The following is a 23879-nucleotide window of genomic DNA, read 5'->3' on the forward strand; positions in this document are numbered from 1 at the left end:
TAGTGCTTTGCATTCCATAAAAAGTGGCTGAGCTGGCTTCACACATCAGAGTGATGAATGTTGCAGTTCCTCTCCCTGTCAGTCTGGGGACCCGGTTACAGAGCGCAGGTTATGAAGCTCCTCAGCCACTCCTCTTGAGTCAAGTTCGTTCTCTACATTCATTCTCTTTTGTATCGGTACTCACCAACAGTTATTTATGGAGTGCTGCTCTAGACTCGGCAGATACTGCAGCGAGCAGGGCAGACGGAGTGCCTAGCCTATGCCATTTATGTTCTCGAAGGGAAAAATAGAAGCACATAAATTAATAAGAAGCTATTTAATAATAGTGCTAGGAAAGAAAATACAGTGCAGTGGGGTTGGCGGTGCCTGTGGAGAGGGAGGAACTGCCTCAGGTGAGGCTGTCGGGGAGGCTGGCACTGAGGAAGTGACATTTCACCAGGGAGGAGCTCTAAGGACCGGAGACGTCTCTAGGGCAGGGGTCCCTCATCTTCACACGGGTCAGGGAAGCCCACGGCCTGTTCTCCGACCCGTATTGAAAGTTGCTTCAATCGTTGCCGGAGTTAAACTGCATTTGTTTTACAGTCACCTCTTTAGGTGACTCCTAGAAGGCTGAGACTTCATTTGTTTGTCTTTGTATTCTTCTTGTCAGACCCATAATATTAAAAAATGTTTGCACAGGTGTATGTCTGAATATTAGATGGTAAAATAGGTACAGCTGTTTGTTAGACATTCCGTTATTCTATTCCATTCTAGTCTAGTCCATTTATTTTTTCCAGTTTAGTTTTACAGCAAATTCAGGTGGTGAAATTGTGAAAAAGTATTTTGCTCCAGACGTGAGTGAGATTAGCCCTACCTAGATTTGCATGGGTTCTTTTTTTTCCCCCTTAAAAACACATATTTGCATGTAACATAATGCTGTGTATCTAACTCTTCGTTTTTTGACCGTGTCAAAGTAGTAGCTCCAGCCTGGTCTTGCTCGTCCTCGGCTTTATGGCCAGGATGATCCTGTGACGTGGAAGCAGAAACTTCACGCTCTGCTCTCCAGGGCCTCCCTTCCTACTCGGGGGCAAAGCAAAGTGCCTACGGGGCCACAGGGGCCTTGTGGTGTGCTTTCTGGTACCTCTGTGACCTCCTCGCTTGCTTCCCCGCCCGCTTTCACCCCCCTCCGCACGCTCCTGTCTTGCCTGTTCCTTCTGCTTCGAGCTCGTCCCCTCGCACAGCCGCCTTCCTCGCAGCAGGCCTGTCCCCCACTGTTTAAGCGGAGGCCGGGAGGGGTCCCCTAGACCCCATGCACACTCGTGTTCACCTTCCAGTTTTCTCTCCGTCCACAGCACTCACACCTTCTAAGGCCCACACCATTTACTCATTCGTTGTGCTTGTCTCCTCCCTGCCGCGAATTATAAGCTTCCTGAGGTTTTTACGTGTGTTGTTCACTGCTGGCACTCAATAGTTCTTTGAAAGATGATTTTTAAAAAATGAATGGGGTTCATACCATATGTAAGAGTTCAATATTATTTTTACACCTAACTGTTGTTTGATAAGCATTTGCTCGCATTGTTAAATTTCTGGAAACATTTCTCACAACTGCGTGATATTCCACCTTGTATCTGGACGTAATTTATTTACCTCTATTGTTATATGTTTACTTGATTGTCTGTTATTTTTATTGTTTTAATATGTTTACTTGATTGTCTGTTATTTTTATTGTTTTAAATAATGCTGTGATTAATACTTGTTTATAAAGCTTTGTGAAAATTTCCTAATAATTTCTCTGGATATATTTTTAGAAGAAACCTATCATATCAAAGTGTATTAATGTAATGTATTAATGTTTACAATTCTTGATAGAGGGTACTTTCATTTGTTTCTCAGAAAGGTTTTACCAACTTATATTTCCACTGGCTGTGTACAAAAGTGTTGATATTATTGAACTCTTGGTCGCGTTGAGTGTTTCATTAGAAAGAAAAAAATCTCGATAGAGTGGTAGTGATAAATGTTATCATTTGGTTTTTAATTTGCTTTTCTTTGTTAGTAACGTAAATTTTTCCCCGTAAACTTATGTCATTTGTACTTTGTATGCCATCTTCTTTATTCAGAGCTTTTGTCCATTTTTCTATTGGATACTGGCATTTTCCTTATATTATTGTGTGTTCTATATATTCGTACATTAATCTTTCATCATATGAACATCAAATTTTTTTCCATTTGACTGCTACTGATTTATGATCTTGACACGCAGATATATTTAATCTGTATATATTCCAATATAGTCGACTTTGATAGTTTTTTATGTAATTTTTAAACCTAACAAGTCTAACATCCAGAGATTACATAAATGTTTCCCTACATTTTGTTATATTAAAGTTTGTTTTTCCATTTAATTACTTAATCCAAAAAGAATTTATTTTTGTGTTTGGAATGAAATAAGAATCAAATGTATTTACTTCAAAATAATCAATTTTCTCCAGGTCATTTTATTGAATAAATTCATCTATTCTTCATTGATTTTTTATTTTATTTTTTTACACCTTTTCTTTTTATTTACCAGTATGTGTTACCACCATTTTAAGCAGAACAGGATTTGGGCACTATATATCCCCTCAGAAGCCTGGCTAAGTGTTTCCCTTGCTTTGCAACAGCATAGGCCGTCTTAGAATTGTGCTACTCTGAACAATACTTTTCTTTGGAAAACAAGCCCTAGGATATTTGCTCCCATTGAATTGGTTTAACATACTAATTTCTAGAGGCCTAGTAATGCAGAGTTGTAAACTACAAGAGATGGAAGGTTTAAAAAGTAGGTCCTCAAAGATGAAACAAGTCATTAAAGAATTCCTTTAAACATCAAGGTATGTGCCTCAGAACACACACTTCAGTGGTAGATTTGGTCTTTGAGGAATCCACTTGCTAGCTAAATGCTTGAAACCACAAAGTTAACATTAGGTTACATACATCTTACAACAAATGCTTACCTCACTCAAGTTAAAATAAGCGAACATGAAACAAGAAACCCAGGGGAGTTGGCTTGACTGCCTTATCAATTGTCCATAAACGAGAGGGTCTACGTCTGAACACTCTATTCTATTCCACTGGTCAGTATATCTATCTTTATGTCAGTACCATGCTGTTTTAATCACTGTAGCTTCATAATACGCCTTCAAGTCAGGTAGCGTGAGACCTCTGACTTTTTTTTTTTTTCCTCAGGATACTTTTAGCTATTCGGGGTACCGTGCCCTTCCAAATAAATTTGGTTATTGGTTTTTCTATTTCTGAAAAGTAAGCTTTTGGGATTTTAATTGGTATTGCATTGAATCTGTAAATCAATTTAGGTAGAATTGACATCTTAACTATATTTAGTTTTCCAACCCATGAACACAGTATGCCCTTCCATCTATTTAAGTCTTCTGTGATTTCTTTTAACAATTTCTTGTAGTTTTCTTTGTATAGGTTTTTGTCTCTTTAGTTAAATTTATTCCTAAATATTTTATTCTTTTGGTTGCAATTGTAAATGGAATTTTTTTCTTGATTTCCCCCTCATATTGTTCATTACTAGTGTATAGAAACACTACAGATTTTTGAGTGTTGAACTTGTAACCTACCACATTGCTGTACTCAATTACTAGCTCTAGTAGTTTTGCTGTGGATTTTTTGGGATTTTCGACATATAGAATCATATCATCTGCAAACAGTGAGAATTTTACTTCTTCCTTTCCAATTTTAATGCCTTGTATTTCTTTTTCTTGTCTAATTGCTCTGGCTAGAACTTCCAACACAATGTTGAATAAAAGTGGTAACAGTGGACATCCTTGTCTTGTTCCTGATCTTAGGGGAAAGTTTTCAGCTTTTCCCCATTGAGGATGATGCTAGCTGTGGGTTTTTCATATATTCCCTTTATCATTTTGAGGAAATTCCCTTCTATTCCTATCCTTTGAAGTGTTTTCAACAGGAAAAGATGTTGAATTTTGTCAAATGCCTTTTCTGCATTAATCAAATCATCATCAAATGAGATGATCATGTGGTTTTTCTGCTTTGATTTGTTGATATGGTGTATTACATTAATTGCTTTTCTTATGTTGAACCATCCTTGCATACCTGGGATGAATCCTACTTGGTCATGGTATATAATTATTTTAATGTGCTGCTGGATTCGATTTGCTAGAATTTTGTTGTGGGGTCATTGGTTATGTCTCCTCTTCTATTTCTGATTTTAATTATTTACACCCTCTCTCTTCTTCTTTTTGTCAACCTTGCTAAGAGTCCATCACTCTTATTATTGATTTTCTCATAGAACCAACTTCTGGTTTTGTTGATTTTCTCAATTGTTTTCCTGTTCTCAATTTCATTTATTTCTGCTCTAATCTTCATTGTATCTTTCCTTTTGCTTGCTTTGGGGTTAGTTTGCTAACCCCAAAGTTCTTTCTTTAGTTCTTCCAAATGGACAGTTAATTCCTTGATTTTTGCCCTTTCTTCTTTTTTGATATAGGCATTTAGGACAATAAATCTCCCTTTTAGCACTGCCTTTGCTGTGTCCCATAAATTTTGATACATTGTGTTTTCATTTTTACTTGCCTCGAGATATTTACTGATTTCTCTTGTAATTTCTTCCTTGACCTACTGGTTGTTTAAGAGTGTGTTGTTGAGCCTCCACATATTTTTTAATTTTCTGGCACTCTGCCTATTATTGATTCCCAGCTTCATTCCTTTGTGATCTGAGAAAGTGTTTTGTATGATTTCAATCTTTTTATATTTATTGAGACTTGCTTTGTGACCCAGCATATGGTCTATCCTTGATAACGATCCATGAACACTTTAGAAAAATGTGTATCCTGCTGTAGTGGGGTGTAATGTTCTATAAATGTCTGTTAAGTCTAGCTCATTTATTGTATTATTGAAATTCTGTTTCTTTATTGATCTTCTGTCTAGATGTTCTGTCCATTGATGAGAGTGTGGAATTGAAGTCTCCAACTATCATGATAGATATGTCTATTTCTCTTTTCAGTGTTTGCCTCACATATTTTGGAGCATTCTAGTTCAGTACATAAATATTTATGACTGTTAAGTCTTCTTGTTGAATTGTTCCTTTTACTAATATACAGTGCCCTTCTTTGTCTCTTTTAACTGTTTTACATTTGAAGTCTAATTTGTTGGATATTAGTATAGCTACTTCTGCTCTTTTCTGATTGTTATTTGCATGAAATATCTTTTCTCAACCTTTCACTTTCAACCTATGTTTATCCTTGGGTCTAAGATGTGTTTCCTGTAGACAGCATATAGATGGGTCCTGTTTTTTAATCCATTCTGCCAGTTTATGTCTTTTGATTGGGGAGTGTAATCCATTAACATTTAGTGTTATTACTCTATGAGTAGGACTTTCTTCTACCATTGTGCCTTTTGAATTTTATATGTCATATCTAATTTTTCCTCTTTTTACCTTTACCTTTAGTCTTCTTTTCTACACTCTTCTCCACACTGTCTCTCCTGTTTTTTCTCGTATCTGCCTCTAGTGCTCCCTTTAGTATTTCTTGCAGAACCAGTCTCCTGGTCACAAATTCTCTCAGTGATTTTTTTGGTCTGAAAATGTTTTAATTTCTCCCTCATTTTTGAAGGACAATTTTGCTGGATATGGAATTCTTGGTTGGCAGTTTTTCTCTTTTAGTAATTTAAATATATCATCCCACTTCTTCTTGCCTCCATGGTTTCTGCTGAGAAATCTATGCATAGTCTTATTGGGCTTCTCTTGTATGTGATGGATTGCTTTTCTCTTGCTGCTTTCAAGATTCTTTCTTTCTCTTTGACATCTGACATTTTGACTAGTAAGTGTCTTGGAGTATGTCTATTTGGATCTATTCTCTTTGGGGTATGCTGTACTTCTTGGATCTGTAATTTTAGGTCTTTCATAAGAGTTGGGAAATTTTCAGTGATAATTTCCTCCATTAGTTTTTCTCCTCCGTTTCCCTTCTCTTCTACTTCTGGGACACCCACAATATGTATATTATGCACTTCATTTTGTCATTCAATTTCCTGAGTCCTTGCTCGTATTTTTCCATTCTTTTTCCTATATTTTCTTTTCTTGTTGGATTTCAGATGTCGCATCCTCCAGTTCACTAATCCTATCTTCTGCTTCTTAAAATATGACATTGTAGGTTTCCATTTTTTTTTTTTATCTCTTCTACTGTGCCTTTTATTCCCATAAGTTCTGTGATTTGCTTTTTCAGGTTTTTGATTTCTTCTTTTTGTTCATTCCTTGCCTTCTTTATATCCTCCCTCAATTCATTGATTTGATTTTTGGTGAGGTTTTCCATATCTGTTCGAACATTCTGAATTAATTGTTTCAACTCCTGTATCTCATTTGAATTATTGGTTTGTTCCTTTAACTGGGCCATATCTTCAGTTTTCCTAGTGTGATTCATTATTTTTTGCTGGCATCTAGGCATTTGATTACCTTAATTAGTGTACTCTGGAGATTGTTTTCACTTCTTTTACCTAGGGTTTTCTTGCTGGATGACTTTGTTGTCTGTCTGTTCTTTGACATTCAGTTCAGCTTATTCTGGACCACTAGCTTTGTTTTTTTTAACAGAACAGAATTTTTCAGTTCTTTTTATCTTGTTTCTTGCCCTGATTGTATGGTGCCTTTCCCCTCCCCCCCTGAGGAGGGTCAACATAGGTATTATAGACCCCAGTCGGATTTTCCCAGACCAAACTGGCCTCCTGTCAGGAGGAAAGAGTCACCTGCACCAGTTTTCCCTGAGAGTGAGACCCAGCAGGTTGAAAGACTTTCCTGTGAAGTCTCTTGGCTCTGCGATTTTCTTGTCCTGCCCAGTATGTGGTACTTGTCTGCCTGCAGGTCCCACCAGCATAAGATGATGTGGTACCTTTAACTTTGGCAGACTTTCCCTGCTGGGGTGTGGTGGAGACAGAGGGGAGGTTGTAGGCTGGCTTTAATTGCTTCAGATTTCCAAACCATGGGGTCTGAATTCCTTGAGGGAGGGATTCCACCTGAGCTGGGCCCCACCTCTCTCCCAGGGAAGGCACAGGCTCCAGACAAGCTCTCCAACAAGCTTGTTTCTACCTATGCCTGGGGCAGTTGCAGCCTAAGAAGCCTTGCAGCTATATCCAAAGGCAATCTAGCCTTTGTAGAAACACAGCCACAAAAAAAGAAAGAAAGAGAAAAATCCTTCGCAGAGCAGGACCCCATTCCTCAGGTTTGCCAATCAAGAGCATAAGTTGGTATGTTGCTTTGTTTACTTCAGATCCTATGTGCTCTCTCCTTTAATTCAGAGCCCAGATCCTTTCAAATATCATGTGGTATCTGATCCAAAAAACCTCTGTTTCTTCTTTTCTTTTTTCTTTTTCTGTCAGCCCTGCCCCCTCGGCGCTGGGGCAAAAATGAGCGACTTCTGCTTTGACCAGGTTCACCTGAGCTGGGGGCCTATTTTTAGTAGTCAGAATTTGTGAATTAATTCCACAATTGGCGTTTGGTTGGGCTCAGGCCCTGCTGCTGGTAAAGTCCCTTTCCTTCCACTCTGGGAAGCAGCCTATGGGGGAGGGGCACCAGCCACCGTGGCTTGGGGAACTCACGGTTCTGGGGGGGCTCACAGCCAGCCTAGCTGGTCCAGACTGGGGTATGCTGTGTGTCTGGTCACTGATGTGGCCCCAGGAGCTGTTCTGTACTGCTCTTGGCTATTTAGTAGCTGTTCTGGAGGATGAACTAAATCCCACACCTTACTAAGCCTGCCATATTGGCACTCTCTCCTCTGGGCATTTCTTCGTTGATTTTTTTAAAATATGGGAGTTGATTTTTTAAGTCGAGTTTGAGATATGATTTATATACAATAAGATTAAACTGTTTTAATTGTATAGTTTTATGAGTTTTAAAAATGCATGCAGTCATGTAATCCCAAAATATTTAAGTTAGAGAATATTTCCATCACCCTAAAAAGTTCCCTCCTGCTCCCAACTTCCCAGGCACCAGCATTCACGGATCTATTGTCTGTTTCTATGGTGTTCTAGATTGCTAGCTGCCAGAATGCAATATACCAGAAATAGAATGACTTTTAAAAAGGGGAATTTAATAAGTTGCTAGTTTACATTTATAAGGTCGAGAAAATGTCCCAATTAAAACAAGTGTATTTAAATGTCCAATCTAAGGCATGCAGGGAAAGGTACCTTGGTTCAAGAAGGCCGATGAAGTTCAGGGTTTCTCTCTTGGGTGGAAAGGCACATGGTGAACACGGTCAGGGTTCCTCGTTTATCTGGAAGGGCTCATGGCGAGCACGGTGTCATCTGCTAACTTTCTCTCCTGGCTTCCTGTTTCATGAAGCTCCCTGGGAGGCATTTTCCTTCTTTATTTTCAAAGCGCTGGCTGATGGACTCTCTGCTTGGTGCTGCTGCAGCATTCTCTGCTCTTTCCGAATCTCCTTCATTCTCCAAAATTTTTCCTCTTTTGTAGGACCCCAGAAATTTATCAAGACCCACCCAAATGGGTGGAGACACACCCCCAGCTAATCCAGCTTAACAACCACTCTTGATTAAATCACATCTCCAGGGAGATGATCTGCTTACAGTTTCAAATATTCAATACTGAACAGGGATTAGAAGAAACAGCTGCATTTACAAAATGGGATTAGGATTAAAACATGGCTTTTCTACGGTCCATACATCATTTCAAACCAGCACATATGGTTTTGCTTCTTCTTGAATATCATATCAACAGTATCATAAAGTATTTAATTATTTGTGTTTGGCTTCTTTCACTTATTATGATGCTTTTTGAAGTTCATTAGTATTCTTGACTATATTAATAGTGTATTCCTTTTTTGTTGCTGAGTAATATTCTAATATATAAATGTGCCATGGTTTGTTTATCCATTCAATTAGGTTGTTTACAATTTTGGGCTATTTTAAATAAAACTGTCATGTGCACTTGTGCATGTCTTTCTGTGTATACAACTGTTTTTGTTTCTCTTGGGTAAATACCTCAGAGTAAAACTGCTGGTTGTATGGTGTGCTGGTTTGAAAGGAAGTATGCCCCCTAGAAAATCCATGTTTTAACCAAAATCCCATTTCATAAAGGTAGAATAATCTGTGTTCAATACTATATGTTCAAAACTGATTGGATCATCTCCCTGGATGGTCAAGAGTGGTTGTTAAACTGGATTAGGTGACAACATGTCTCCACCCATTTGGGTGGGTCTTGATTGGTTTATTGGAGTCCTATAAAAGAGGAAACGTTTTGGAGAATGAGATTCAGAGTGAGCAGAGAATGCTGCAGCACACGAAGCAGAGAGTCCACCAGTCAGTGACCTTTGGAGATGAAGAAGGAAAAATGCCTCCAGGGGAGTTTCATGAAACAGGAAGCCAGGAGAGAAAGTTAGCAGATGATGCCGTGTTCACCATGTGCCCCTTTCAGCTGAAAGAGGAACCCTGACTGCATTAACCATGTGCCTTCTCACTTGAGAGAGAAACCCTGTACTTCATTGCCCTTCTTGAACCAAGGTATCTTTCCCTGGATGCCTTAGATTAGACATTTCCATACACTTGTTTTAATTGGGACGTTTTCTCGGCCTTAGAACTGTAAATTAGCAATTTATTAAACTCCCCCTTTTAAAAGCCATTCTGTTTCTGGTATATTGCATTCCAGCAGCTAGCAAACTAGAACATACGGTAAATGTTTATGTTTGAGTTAATAACAGACTTCTCCAAAGTGGTTGTATCACTTGCATCCCCAACAGCAATGCATGAGAGTTCCACTTGCCCTTTATCCTTGCCAAAATTTGGTATTGTCAATCTTTTTATTTTTAGCCATTCTAATGAGTATGTAGTGATATCTCTTTATGAGTAGTGTGCACTTGAACATCTTTTCATGTATCCCATTGATTTTTTTTTTGCATGGGCAGGCACCAGGAATATCCCATTGATTTTTGTTTCCATATATATATTATATATGAAGATCTTGTATAGTAAATATACATATTTGGATAGTAAATACACATAGTATAGTAAATAAATATACTAGTATTTTATTTTGACTTCCATTGCTCTAACTCTTCATTCATACGTAAGTACTATATAATTTTACCTCTGCTAGTTTTATAATGCATTTTGGTACCTACCAAAAGTACCTCCTATTTTTAAAATGTCCTGGCTGTTTTCCATAGGAAATTTAGAATAATTTTAAGTGGTCTCCCACCCTCAAAGTTAGGAAAAATGAAGATTTCCAAAAGAATTATTTTGGAAGGAATTGCTGTCTTTGTAATAGTTTTCAGATCAAGAAACATGTTATATCTCCAATCTATCTAAATATTTTATATCTCTTATAAAGTCTTGTAGGTTTTAATGGGTCTGGCACATTTCTCAATGGTTATTTCCAGATATTTTATTTATTTTAATTGCCATTGCCATTTAGAAATATAAGTTTACTATTATATTCTGCTATTCACTTTCATTGTATACTCATAACTTTCTATCATTTTACTGTGATAATTTGCAGTAGATTTGGCTGTTGCTCATAGCTGTTCAGCTCCTTTTTGTTTCTTAAGACTTGAAAGACTGAGCTTTAAATGAGAAACTCTAACAGCCCATTGCATATGTAAACGATTATGACCTTGAAGGCTTGTATTCCCTTATCTTTGGGCTTATTTGGCCTTGTACCCAAGACGGCTGTCCTAAAGGAACAAGATACAAGATAGAAGCCTACAACTGGAGATAAGGGTGCCACAGACAGGATATGTTATAAACATTGCCCTGTTTTATTTTTAAATAAATCTCCTGATGGCTGAGAGGAGATTAGGTTCAGCTCTTCTGGTTCCAAGTCCAATGCCATCCTTTTTCTACTGTTTCGTTGGATATGCTTGACGATATGTGTATACTCAGACAGACAGTAATTTTTAGTAAAAATGTCTTGGCAGAGAGAAGAAAGATAACCTTTTGTTTTATACTGTAAAGTGTGCGTTTTTCTATCGAGTTTTGTATCTTAACTAAAACAGCTATATATTTTATTATTATTTTTTGAACTTGAATCTCGATTCTATTAGTGTGGCATACCATGCTTCTCAGTTTTGCATGGGACAAGGAAACAATAATGTATGAGGTGGGGGGCCATGGTGGTTCAGCAGGCAAGAATGCTTGCCTGACATGCCAGAGGACCCGGGTTTGATTCCCGGTGCCTGCCCATGTAAAAAAAAATAATAATAATAATAATAATAATGTATGAGGTAGTTGCTGTGCTTTGAGGAGAAGTTGGTGAGGATGCAGAAGTAAAGTGAATTGCCATGACCTTTTTTGTGTAAGACAATTTTTAGGCTGCTCCCATTGAGTCTGTTCATATTATTGTACATTGTGATCCCTTTTTGAAAGTAAAATTATCTTTTCAAATACATTCCAAGGAAAAAAAAAATGAATCTCTAGCTGTCCCTTAAATCTTGATCATATGAATGACTTTTTTAAATCAATAAAGGTGATATTTTGCATAGTTAGAATCTTTAGATGGTACTTAATTGCTGCTGCTGTGGAATTTACTGTGGGAATTATATTTTTCTTCCAACTATAAAGCAACGTCTTCTAAGTATAATAGAAATTTTCTGATAATATACACATTTATACTACATATATAAGATATTATAAAAGAAGACAATAACCATAACAAGCTAATTACCTGTTTCTTTTATAAAAATTTCAGACACACCTTATAATACCTTCTACTTTACTAGAATGTTGGTAGATTATGTGAGTGTGATGGGATAGTCACTCCCTTGATTAGGTTATGTTGTATGGCAGATTTTGATGGGATTTCATTAAGATTACTTAAAACTCCATCAAAGTAGACTGGAGAGAGATTGGAAGTAGGAGAGAGAGGATTCCTGCTGGCCAGGAAGAAAGCAAACATCCGCATTATGAACCGCACGTGGAGATCACATGACAAGGAACTGGAGGTGACTCTGGGAGGTGAAAGTAGCATCTAGCCAACACCTGGTAAGAAAACAGGAACCTCTGATTCTACCAACAACCTGAATGAGCTTGGAAGAGGACCTCAAGCTTCAGATGAGAATACAGCCTGTCTGATACCTCAATTGCAGCCTCTGAGATAATCAGTTTGCTTTGTTTTTTAAGCTGCTAAATTTGTGATACAACATAAAACCAAGACAATAACTTTAAGCAGATTATTGAACTGAATTTAGGATTTTTTCATTTGTAAAATGAGAATCATAGCTCTTTATAGGGGCGTTGCATGATTAAATGGAAATCAGTCGATAGTGAGAAATGGTATGTTTCCCTGGTTGTTTTTAATTTTCTTCTATGAGCTGCCCTTCTAGAATCAGGCTGAACTAGCATTGCTTCCTGCACATGGCCACTAGAGAGGGTCACTCTGAAAGGGTGGTATTGCATCTCTGGAGGAGGTGTGTTTAGTAGTCTTTACAGCTGTTCCGTCTGTACCTTTGCTGGTGCCCTAGGCAGACTCAGGACAATTGAATTTCATTTTGTGTTTCATGGAACAGATATTGTTGGCAGTTACCCAGAATGGAAGAGAACTACACAATTTGACCGTGGCGCAAACATAGGACCATGTCTTCTGCGTGGATGTTCTTTAAAATCTGATGAGTTTTATTACCAACAAATTATTGCAAAGTTAAAAAACAATAACATTTGAACTACAAATACAGTTTAGTTTATCTGTCTTTGAGTATCTGTATTTGAGTGAAAGAGCAGCTATATTGCTTGGGAAGCCAATGGAGACATTTTTTTAAAAATAAGTCTCAAGTTTATAGAAAATGTGCATATACAGTATAAAAACTTTTTACACTGAATCATTTGAAAATGTTACTAACATTATGTTCCACCACCCCAAATACCATAGCCTATATACCTATTTCCTATATAGACACAGCACAACTGTCAGAATTGGGAAATTAGCATTGACACCTTATTACCGTGTGTTCCTAATACCCCATTCAAGTTCTGTCAGTTGTCCCGACAATGTCTCCACAGCTAAAAGATCCAATTCAGAATCACACTTTACATTTATTGGTCATGTTTCTTTAGTCTCTATCTGACTAGAACCGTTACCCAGTATTCTCTTGACTTTCATGATCTTGACAATTTCGTAGATTATTGGTCGATTATTTTGCAATATGTTCCTCACTTTGGGTTTGACTGATGTTTCTTTATGAATAGATTCGGCTTACACAGTTTTAGGAATATCACAGAATTGATATAATGATCTTCTCTTTGATTCCTTTTGGTGGTGCATGATTATATAAATCATATGGTATTATCTAATATAGATTCTGAAAACTATATAATAATTTGTCCCATTGCTAATGATGTTCACTTTGATTATTTGATGAAGGTGGTACCTGCCAGGCTTCTACGTTGTAAAATTATCCTCTTTCCCTTTATAACTAATGACTATTTTGTTTAGAGGTCCTTTGAGACTGTAAATTTCCCATTTCTTGTATCATTTTCAATTAATTTATATCAATATAAACTCATGGTTTCCTATTTCTGTAATGGGTTATAATCTGTTAGTAGTAGTATTTAGTTTGATGCTAAAATTGTTTGGGATTTGGCCAGTAGATGCCCTTTAAATCCCTGGTTCCTCTTGGTAGAGAGGAAAACAAGATATTGGTGTTTGGTGTACTTATTACTTTGGGATAGCATTACTCCCAGGCTCTCTCAGTAGACAGAGTTAGAGAATATATTTACATTTTTGTCCATGTACATACATGCATATATATTCATATGTAGATATTCACCCATCTATGTTTCTGCATCGTATATATTCATAAGCCCTGATTTCATCCCATTATCTTCAATTCTAGTTCAACGCCCCAGGATTTGTTCTAGTTTTCTCCCTTTCTGTATTTGTAACTCCTTTCTCTAACAGTGGGAACCTGGCTCCCATCATCCTTAATATATTTACTTATTTGATCACTTTCCTTTGTGAAACCAAGTTCCTTTTGCTGTTGCTGCCCCTCTTTCAGGAAAACAACTTCCTCACCCCCTCAGCACCCCACCCTGGGCCTCTGCCCCCCACAGAAGCCCCCTTCACCCTGCTCAAGCTTCAACCCCACCCCTCCCTGCGTGGGCACCCCGCTTCCCCTGCTTATGGGAAGTATTTTTTAACACAAAAATAACCCGCTTTATTTTTGTGAAGCTGATAGGTGCTCATTATAAAACTTTTAAACCATGCAAAGAAATATATTGCAGAAGGAAGTTAAATTACCCCTAAATTCCATTGCCCAGAAATAATTGTTCATGTTGTTAATGAGCCTTACAGCTGACTGTCTTTATATAGAAATATAATAACTCAAAGTGCTTTAGTAAAAAACATGACCATACTAAACTTGCCATCTTCTGAAATAAAAATAATAACTCTAGTTTAAGCATAACCGAAGGAAAGAAGGCTAAAAGTTTGGAAAACATTATTGTACTTCATAATACAATACTTCCTTCGCTACATGAAAAATTTCCTAAAAGATCTTTCTAAATTTAAGAGATTGTGGAGAATTTTATGAGGCTGGAGTTAGTTTTTAAATTAACTTTTCATTGTGTCTAACATACATAAACAAAGAATCTGCGTGCACCTAATCCTATCTAGTTTTAAGGATAATTATAGGCAAATCCTTGTGTAACTAGTGCCCAGGTCACAAAATAGAATATTGCCAGTGCCCCCAGACCTCTCTTTTCCATCCTTCCAGTCACAACCCTCTATCCCTCCAGAGGTAAGATGGTCCTAAATTCTGCCTTCCTGGCTGTAGTTTTCCTGCCTATGCATGCACCCCTAAACAATATAGCCTCCTTCTGCTTTTGCAGTGTAAATAAATGGAATCTGTATGTTCTTTTGTGATTTGCTTCTTTTATACTTGCTTATTTCATTTATCCTTGAGTTTTATCCAGTCTCCATACTGAAAGTCTGGCCTATTACAGGTTTAATGTAAGAAATTTAGGCTATGTTATTTATTAGAAAGCTACAGCTAAGAAATAAAGGCACCAAAATATTGCATTCACTTTCACTTTTATTTATGTTCTTATAAATTCTGTTTCTGAAACCCATCAGGTCCATCTAGGTCTCCAGCCTCATCACCGGTTCCTGGCCCACATAACCTCGTCTCTAGTTTACACCCCTGGCAGGTTCCTGCCTCATCTCTTGGTCTCCACAGGTCTTGTTGCTTCACACCCACTCTCCATACTGCGTGCAAAATCAGAGCTTTTGAAATGCAAATTTTCTTACTGCTTCCCTAAATTAAAAGAAGTGGAACTGTCTTAGTGATTGCTATATAACGAAGAACCTTAAAAATCTTAGTGTCTTAGCACAATGAACATGATTTGTCTTACTTATGGGTCTATGAGTTGGATGGGGGTTACTCTATTTATTAGGACTTGGCTCCAGGCTTTGGGTTCAGTTCAGGTCTGCTCCAACTTGTTTCCATATTCTCCTTGGACCAGTGGCTTCCGAGGGCATTTTCTTCTCATTGGCACTCAAGAAATCAAGCTCATCTATCTGCTCAAGCATCACATCTGCTAACATTCCATTGACCAAAGCAAATCGCATGGCCAAACCTAAGCTCAATGGGTGGAAAATCCACTCTGCCTATGGTAGTACATTGCAAGGTCACAGGGCTGAGGGAGGGAGTAAAGAATTGAGAAAAATAACCTAACCCACCAGAACTGTTTTCAAATAACAGGGTTTTGGGTTCTTCTAATCTTATTTAGATAGCTAATTTCTTTGTTACTTTTGATTCAGTTTCTTATTTACCTTATAGGTTCTAATAAAAAATTGGAAAGAAATATTATATTATTAAATATTTAAATATATATATTTATAATATATGTAAATATTATAAAAGAATATAGGGAGCAGAATTTCATGACTTGACACAAAACTACAACTCTTGAAGAGCAAACCAATTTTATGTGACCCTCTCACTTTTCATGTCCAAAGGCCAATATTTCCAAATGGACCTCTTAATAATCCTAAAGACACAAAGAATATACTGTCTTCAAAAGGTAGGATACTGAGCTATTCTTAGGTCTGTGTTACTCACTAACAAGACAATGACAAGGGATGCCTTTAGCCTTTCTGTCTTTACTTGTCATTAAGGTGATGTGTTCTGTCTGTCACCAGGGTGGTGGTATCAGTGTGGTTGACTACGAAGAGATTTAACAAAAATATTTTAACGATAACGTCCCTTCTTTTTGTTCTGCTGTAGGGCATAATGATTACATTTGTCCAGCTACAAATCAGTGTACAATAGATAAGAATCGGCGCAAGAGCTGCCAGGCCTGCCGACTTCGGAAGTGCTATGAAGTAGGAATGGTGAAGTGTGGTGAGTGTTCTCTTTTTATTGCATGTGGGACCTGCTGAAAGCTGTGGCTTCTGAGGAACAGTTTGAGGAACTAGGGACATGTAACATGGAGGAGGGGAGATTTAAGACCTCATAATTGGCTTCAAGTATTTTGTAGGCTCACATTAGAAGGGGACTTGACTTACTCACCATAGCTGCATGAAACAGAGCTGGAGTGAAAGTTATGGGAGACAGTTTAGTCCCCAGATAGGAATGAACTTTCTCCAATTCAAGTGTTGTGGTAATGGAATAGGCTGCCACATGCGTTAGGGAACTTCTAGCCACTGGAATTCTCAAGTGGGAGCTGGATGGCCAACTGTCTGGGGCCCTGAAAAGTACAATTTGAAGAATGAAGTCCTGGTAAATGTCCACAGGTAAAGCTTGTGACAAAAGAGTAGAATATTGGGCAGATTAGTTGGGTAACTATGGGGAAGACTTATGCCTCACTAACATTTTAGAAGTGAAAAAAATACCAGAATGAAAACATATAGAACTATCCAAAGTCTACCAAAGTACATAAAGTATAGATTTTGTTTTATGAAAGTGTATGTGTCTAATAAAACAAAAATGAGCACTTTAGCATAGCAATCACTCATGGTGCCTACACCCTGCTCTCTCTACCTTGCTAGCTTTTGGTTCCTTTCTTTGCACATATTGGCTGGTATACACACACCATACCAGCTCTGCCTGGACTCGTCTTCTCCTGCTAGCCAGTGCTTTGCCTATGGTGAGCTGTAATTTATCTCTTTGTAACTCAGTGCTCAAAAAAAGTTACAACAAAATCCTCTCTTTTTTTCTCTGAAAATCTCTTCATAGCTGTCTATCTCTTGAACATTCTTTGTCCTGTCCTTTTTCTCTGTGTGTACAATAGAGAAGAACCTCATCTGGTTCAGAATTACAGCAGAGCCTCTCTTAACTTGAGCACACTTTTTGGCTTTCCAGAATCACCAATATTTTCTGTTCCCTCTGGCCAAAGGCTGTGACCTCCCAGTATCTGTTGATTAATCTCTAAAACATTTGAACATTTCTGTTCCAGCTCTTTAGTTATATCCTTGCCAAGAACTGGAAGGCTTCTTCCCAATCCTGGTTCTACTCATTGTATTTGTCACAATGATGTAAGTTGATTAAAACTTATTATTGTAAACCTGTGAAATATGAGTAAGAAAAGAGAGTTGTTTCCATGACAGCCAATGGGAATGATTTAAAAAGAGTTATAGAAGGCTAGTAGGTATTAAGTTCAATATGGGTGAGATTGAGGGAAAAAATCATAAACCTACAAAGATTCTGAATGCAGAATGTTTTGTAAGTGTCTCAGTTCTTGCTCTGTTTTAAAGAAGCTGAAACCAGAAATCTGGAGACAATATATCATGGCTGTGGGTAGTGGAGTAAAGTGGCTTGTGGCCCAGTTGGCAGATGTATTTAAGGAGAAGGCCTTGACCCTCTGACAAAAGATTGCAAATAAATGCTTTATGTTTTATGTTAGCCAGTAGTTTGAGGTGACTGTGTGTGTGTGTGTGTGAGTGTGTGTGATTCTCACCTTAGTGTTAGGATGAGGACACTTCACTGTCCTAGGAGCTGGTGGGCACTGCAGCGTCTGTGTCTCAGGACCTTGGGCAGCAGCAGGACGGGTTTTCCCGATGAGGACGGCACCGTGGGATCGGGGAGCCTGAGCGCTGGCCTCCCCTGGAGTGAGTCTCATTCTCGGCTCACTCCTTCTTGCTGACTCTGAGTGTGCTCACATTGTTTCAGCTTTCTGGCCTAAGGTTTTCATATCTCTGAGACAGATATCTGCTTCCGCTTCCTTGGGTTTCCTGAGGAATATGTATGAAAACATATATAAAGACCTAGCAGAGTCTGACTCACTTTTAGTTTCCTTTCTTTTCTCTTTCCCTCGTTGAAAAACCCTCACTCAACCCCATCATCCACACTCTTCTTTCCAACCAGTCCTGGAAGATGAGGGATACTTTTCTTTTGTTGATATTGTTATTAATTAAACAACATGCAAACACACAAGCATTCTTAACACACAAGCATTCCATACATGGTATACAATCAGTGGCTCACAGTGTCATCACATAGTTGTATATTCATCACCATGACCATTTTTTTTTTTTACTGTGCATCACTCTAGAAAAAGAAGTAAAAAAGAAAAAGAAAAAACTCATACATACCATAACCCTCACCCTTCCCACTTATTGTCCACTGGTATGTCCATCTACCCAATTTATTTTAACCTTTATTCCCCCATTATTTGTTTATTTTTTATCCATGTTTTTTACTCATCTGTTCATACCTTAGCTAAAAGGAGCATCAGACACAAAATTTTCATAATGCACACAGTCATACTGTAAAAGCTATAACAGGGCTACTGGAACACAGCTCTACAGTGTAGATACTTCCGTCTAGCCACTCCGATGCACCATAAACTAAAAAGGGCTATCTATATAATGCATAAGAATAACCTCCAGGAGAACCTCTTGACTCTGTTTGGAATCTCTCAGTCATTGACACTTTATTTTGTCTCATTTCTCTCTTCTCCCTTTTGGTCAAGAAGGTTTTCTCAATCCCTTGTTGCTGGGTCCCATCTCATTCTTGGATTTCTGTCCCATGTTGCCAGGGAGATTTAAGATGAGGGATTCTACCTGTATTCTGCATCTTCCTGCACCTTTCCACTTTCCCCTTTTCTTCAGATGTCATGTGTCCTCTGTTATCACCTTTCTCTTCTGCTCTTCCAATCTTGTGTTTTCTGCTAAAGTATTCACATGGTGGTTGAAATGAGTAAAAGGACACCCTCCCAAACTAACTTCAGGAAAAAGACCTCATTATAAGGATACACTGAAATGTAAATAGCCAGGAAGACTATCCTAATTGTTGTATAATTTATCTGTATTCCTGTGTTGGAACAATAGCTCAGCATCTTTCAGGGGTTGTCTCTTTATTCACCTGCTGCAGATACCTCCATGAAAAGGAATTTGGGGGAAGGTGGCATAAAATGGTGGTGAAAAGCATCAGCTCTGGACTCAGACTGCTGTATGGGTTTAGGTTCTGCTTTTGCTGTTTTCTGGCTCTCCTACCTTAGGCAACTTATTTGAGCACTTTTCAAATACCCTTCAACATGACCTGGAAAATCAGCTCAAATTTAGAATAGCACCTGTCCTTTAAGGTGGTTGTCAAATGATATCATCTAAGTACAATATATAATGCCCAGCACATGGACACTTCTGATATGTGTTAGATGCTGTTATTATCATCTGTCACTGTGTCATCATCACATGCATGTAATCGTTTTAGAAATGTCTTATGCTAGTGCATTATTTGATAACTGTTTGGAAATATCAATGTCTAATTCCTCACTATCCCCCATTTTCTACTTGAGAAAAATTTCTAATTTCATGGTTTGGAAACTGAGGTTTGTCAGCACTTACATTTAAAGAGAAGTGGATTTAGTATCCATAGATGACCTCGAAGTGGAAAATCTTGAGGTCATTTGGACTATTGATTACAAAAAACCAGGCTCTTGCTTTTGCTAATAGAGTCAAGACACAAGTATCTTCTTTGCTACATGACTCACTGGCTGCAGAAACTAAAAGTCATGCTTCCATCCTAAGATAAATTGTGCGAATAGACTTGGGTCTTTCCAGTGAGAACATTGCTTCATCGTTACCCTGGGGACTTGGGGAGCTTGAATGCTGGGTTGGAGAAGAGACCAGGAAAGCACTGTATTGACATGTGCTTTCTCCTTTAGGCTCCCGGAGAGAAAGGTGTGGGTACCGCATAGTGCGAAGGCAGAGAAATCCTGATGAGGGGCTGCATTGTTTGAGCAGAGCCAAGAAAAATGGAGGCAGTGCGACCCGAGTGAAGGAGCTGCTGCTGAGCACCCTGAGCCCGGAGCAGCTGGTGCTCACGCTGCTCGAGGCGGAGCCGCCCAACGTGCTCGCGAGCCGCCCCAGCACGCCCTTCACAGAGTCCTCCCTGATGACGTCCCTGACCAAGCTGGCCGACAAGGAGCTGGTGCACATGATCGGCTGGGCCAAGAAGATCCCTGGTATGGTTTTCTGAGTCTCGGTTTCCATTTATTTGTTAGAAAGGGCAGCCCCAACATTTGTAGGCAAGAGTACAAATGGAGGACCACAAACTTGGGCTATTTGACGGTGTGATGTCTTGATTTATAACTTTGAAATAAAATAAGTTCTTTCTTCCTACCCTGACATAAATACCCTTCAACGTGACCTAGAAAAGCAGGTTCAAATGTAGAATTCTTGGGCTCTTCTGAATCCTGCACCAGAACAAGGCAATAAAGGAGAGTTGCCCATGCCTGACCCCTTTCGCTTCCCACCTCCTTTCCTTTCCCACCCTCTGACCATCCCACTCTGCCTTGACCACACTCTGTCCTACACGTCCCGCAGACACTTGCCTGTGGGCCGCCCCTCATGCCTGGACATGTGCTAAGAGGACAGACCCAGGCAAGAGGCCCACACAGGCGCTAAGTGAGCTTGGGACACTAGGCAGGAAATTCTAGGTCCTGGGACCTGAACATGGTCTAAAAGAAAGGACCAAGAAACATAATGACTTGTCTCTTGCTGGTCACCTCCTCCCACTGAAAGGAAAGATGTGGCTATGTGGGAGGACAGCAGTGCAGTATGACCTAATATGAAAGTGAAAGGTTTGCGAGATGCTAAGTAGGAATTAGTAAAATATTGTTCTATTAGAGAAAAATTAGTGAAATATTGTTCTATAGAGAAAGAATCAATTTTATTCTAAATAGCGGAACATATATGGATGAATAGTGGTAAAGTAACATGACTCATCAGTGGGCCAATAGATTTGGAATGCTGTCAAGTTAAAATTGTTTTCTCTTTCAGTAAACCCTTTTAATGCTTTAAAAAAGAAGAAAAATAAGAAGAAAGAAAGGGCTTGCTTATTCATGAGTTGTCATTTGCAGTCTGTGTTTTCCAGTCCATAACATGCCCACTTCCCCAGGCCAGTTTCTGACATATATACCTGAAGTACTATATTGTGCTTAAGTTATCACCTACGTAGCATTTGAACCTGTGTTTCTGTGACAGAGTGAACCTAGACTTTTTTTTTTAACTTTTAATTATTTATTTTTAATATTTTTATTGTAAACCTTAACAAACCAAACCAGTACAAACGTTCTTGACATGCTCACAATCAGCGGCTCACAATATCATCACATGGCTGTATCTTCATCGCCATGATCATTTTTTTAAACATTTGCATCTCTCCAGCAAAAGAAATAAAAAAGGAAAAAGAAAAAACACGTATATACCATTCCCCTTTCCCCTCCTTCTCATTGACCACTAGTATTTTAATCTACTTAATTTGTTTAAACCTTTGTTCCCCCTATTATTTGTTATTTTTTATCCATATTTTTTACTTATTTGTCTATACTTTAGATATAGGAGCATCAGAAATTTTATTCCTTTGTCCATACCTTAAGTAAAAGGAGCATCAGACACAAGGAACCTAGAATTCTAACGCAGAGTGACAGCAGCCCGTCATCCCCCCGGCAGGGCTCCTCTGTGCTCATGTCTGCAGCCGTCTGAGGAACGAGGTCCCCCCCTAAGCTCTAAGCCCAGGGGCGCAGCGACTCTGGTGGGCAAACCTTAAAGACAGTGAGGGGATGTTAAGCTGAGAAAAGAGCAGTAAAGAACTGTGGGCCACAATGTCTCTTCAGGTCATTTATTAGCCTGGGTCTGGTCCTTCTCAGCTTCCTACGGATTTTCTGGTTTCCAGTTTTGTTCTGTTGGTCTAGCATCTTCACCTTTGTCAGAGTTAGGTTATTTTATTTTCTATGCTCTTCTGCATTGGAGATAATACTGATTTATTTCCTTTAGGTTTTGCTTTAAATGTTTGTCCAAACCCTACTTTGCAGGATCCCATATGAAGATTCTTGGCGAAACTGATTATTGCCGAAATTGTACAGCTTCTTGGTGTCATTAAAAAAAAAAGAAACTCTTAGGCTGCATTAGCCCCTCTTTCAACCCCTTATTTTGAAAAATTTTCAGAAAACTTAGCTATAGTCTGAAGTTACTATCTTTTCTCTTTCTCAACTGACATAGTTTCTTGTCCAGACCAAAAACTATTTTTACGTATCATTTCATCTTGATCTTGCTGAATATCTACAAGAATACAAACTTTGATTTCTCTTCGGTAGACTTATTTTCTATAACTGACTGAGATTGGAATGTGTTCATATATTAAGAAATTGAACTGGACTTAGTGTATCACTTTGGAAAGGATTTATCCATCTTTACAGTCATTACTTTATTATATTCTCATTTGTCCACAGCTACATTACAATATTTCAAAGACTTAAGCCGTGTGTGCTCTCTGTGTTGTACCTTCCTCATTTGTAAAATGAAGATGAGAATAGATTTCACCTATAGGACTGTTGCTTAGTATGTGAAAAACTCAGAACAGGGCTTGGGACACAGGAAATGGTGTATGAGTAGTAGCTGTTAGCTGGTTATTACTGTTGTTTGAGCATTGGGGGATAAACGTTACACCTAAATTAATGGTGAATCTCTCCCAGTTCCTTTTCTTTTTTTTTTTTTTTTGTATACTTTATGGCAGGGTCACATTTCATTCTGTTTCCATGTGAGTATCCCGTTATTGCAGTACCATTTGTTGAATTTGCTTGTTTGTTTGCTTTTGTTGGTTTCATGTTTGTTTGGGAAGTACATGGGCCAGGAATTGAACCCAGGTCTGCCGCATGGCAGGCGAGAATTGTACCACTGAACTATTCTATCACCCCCTCTCCCAGTTTCTTTTTAAGTCTTTGAACATGAAATGAAATTTTTAAAAAGCAATTAATAGAAAGACAGCAGCTTTTATGCACAGATTACTTGCAGGGTGGAATTTGATTTTGTTGATGGAGAAGTAATCCCTTCTCCAGTGTCTCTGCCTTCTCTCTCCATTTCTCAATTTCCTTAGGCAAATCTACATCAACTCAGTAGGGTGTTAGTTCATTGATGTCTGATTAATGACATGTTTCTTATAATTTAAATTCAGAAGTTTTTTTTTTTTTTTTTGCTTTCCTAAGAGAATTTTGAATTGTCATCCTGGTAATTAAACCATACATTAGCCAAAATTTTAAATCTGGATTGTAAGAAATAGGTTCTCTTCTCTTCTCCTTTTGGTTTTCTATTCGTCTTTCTGCCATCTAAATTCTGCTAGTAAACACTTAATATCTTATCGAAGTATTTTAAGAAGTATGTAGTTATAAAGTCATAAGGTTAAATGTGAAACCACTGATGATGGTTCTTTTTTAAATTTTTTTTTTAAATACCAAAAAACGCCAAACAAATGCAAACATTCTTAACTTTTGATCATTCCGTTCTACATATATAATCAGTAATTCACAACATCATCACATAGTTGCATATTCATCATCATGATCATCTCCTAGAACATTTGCATCTATTCAGAAAAAGAAATAAAAAGAAAACAGAAAAAAATTCATACATACCATATCCCTTACCCCTGCCTTTCACTGATCACTAGCATTTCAATCTA

General features: G+C 38.2%; 1 protein-coding gene across 1 annotated transcript in view; it reads left to right on the forward strand.

The window, feature by feature from the left end:
* ESR2 (estrogen receptor 2) overlaps nt 1-23879 on the forward strand; it is a 76352-nt gene that overhangs the window by 20793 nt on the left and 31680 nt on the right. The window contains 2 exon segments of the mRNA XM_077122424.1: nt 16206-16322; nt 20086-20385. Coding sequence (XP_076978539.1) covers nt 16206-16322; nt 20086-20385 — 417 coding nt within the window.

Source organism: Tamandua tetradactyla, chromosome 12 (genome assembly GCF_023851605.1).
Source record: "Tamandua tetradactyla isolate mTamTet1 chromosome 12, mTamTet1.pri, whole genome shotgun sequence".
Classification (NCBI taxonomy): Eukaryota; Metazoa; Chordata; class Mammalia; order Pilosa; family Myrmecophagidae; genus Tamandua; species Tamandua tetradactyla.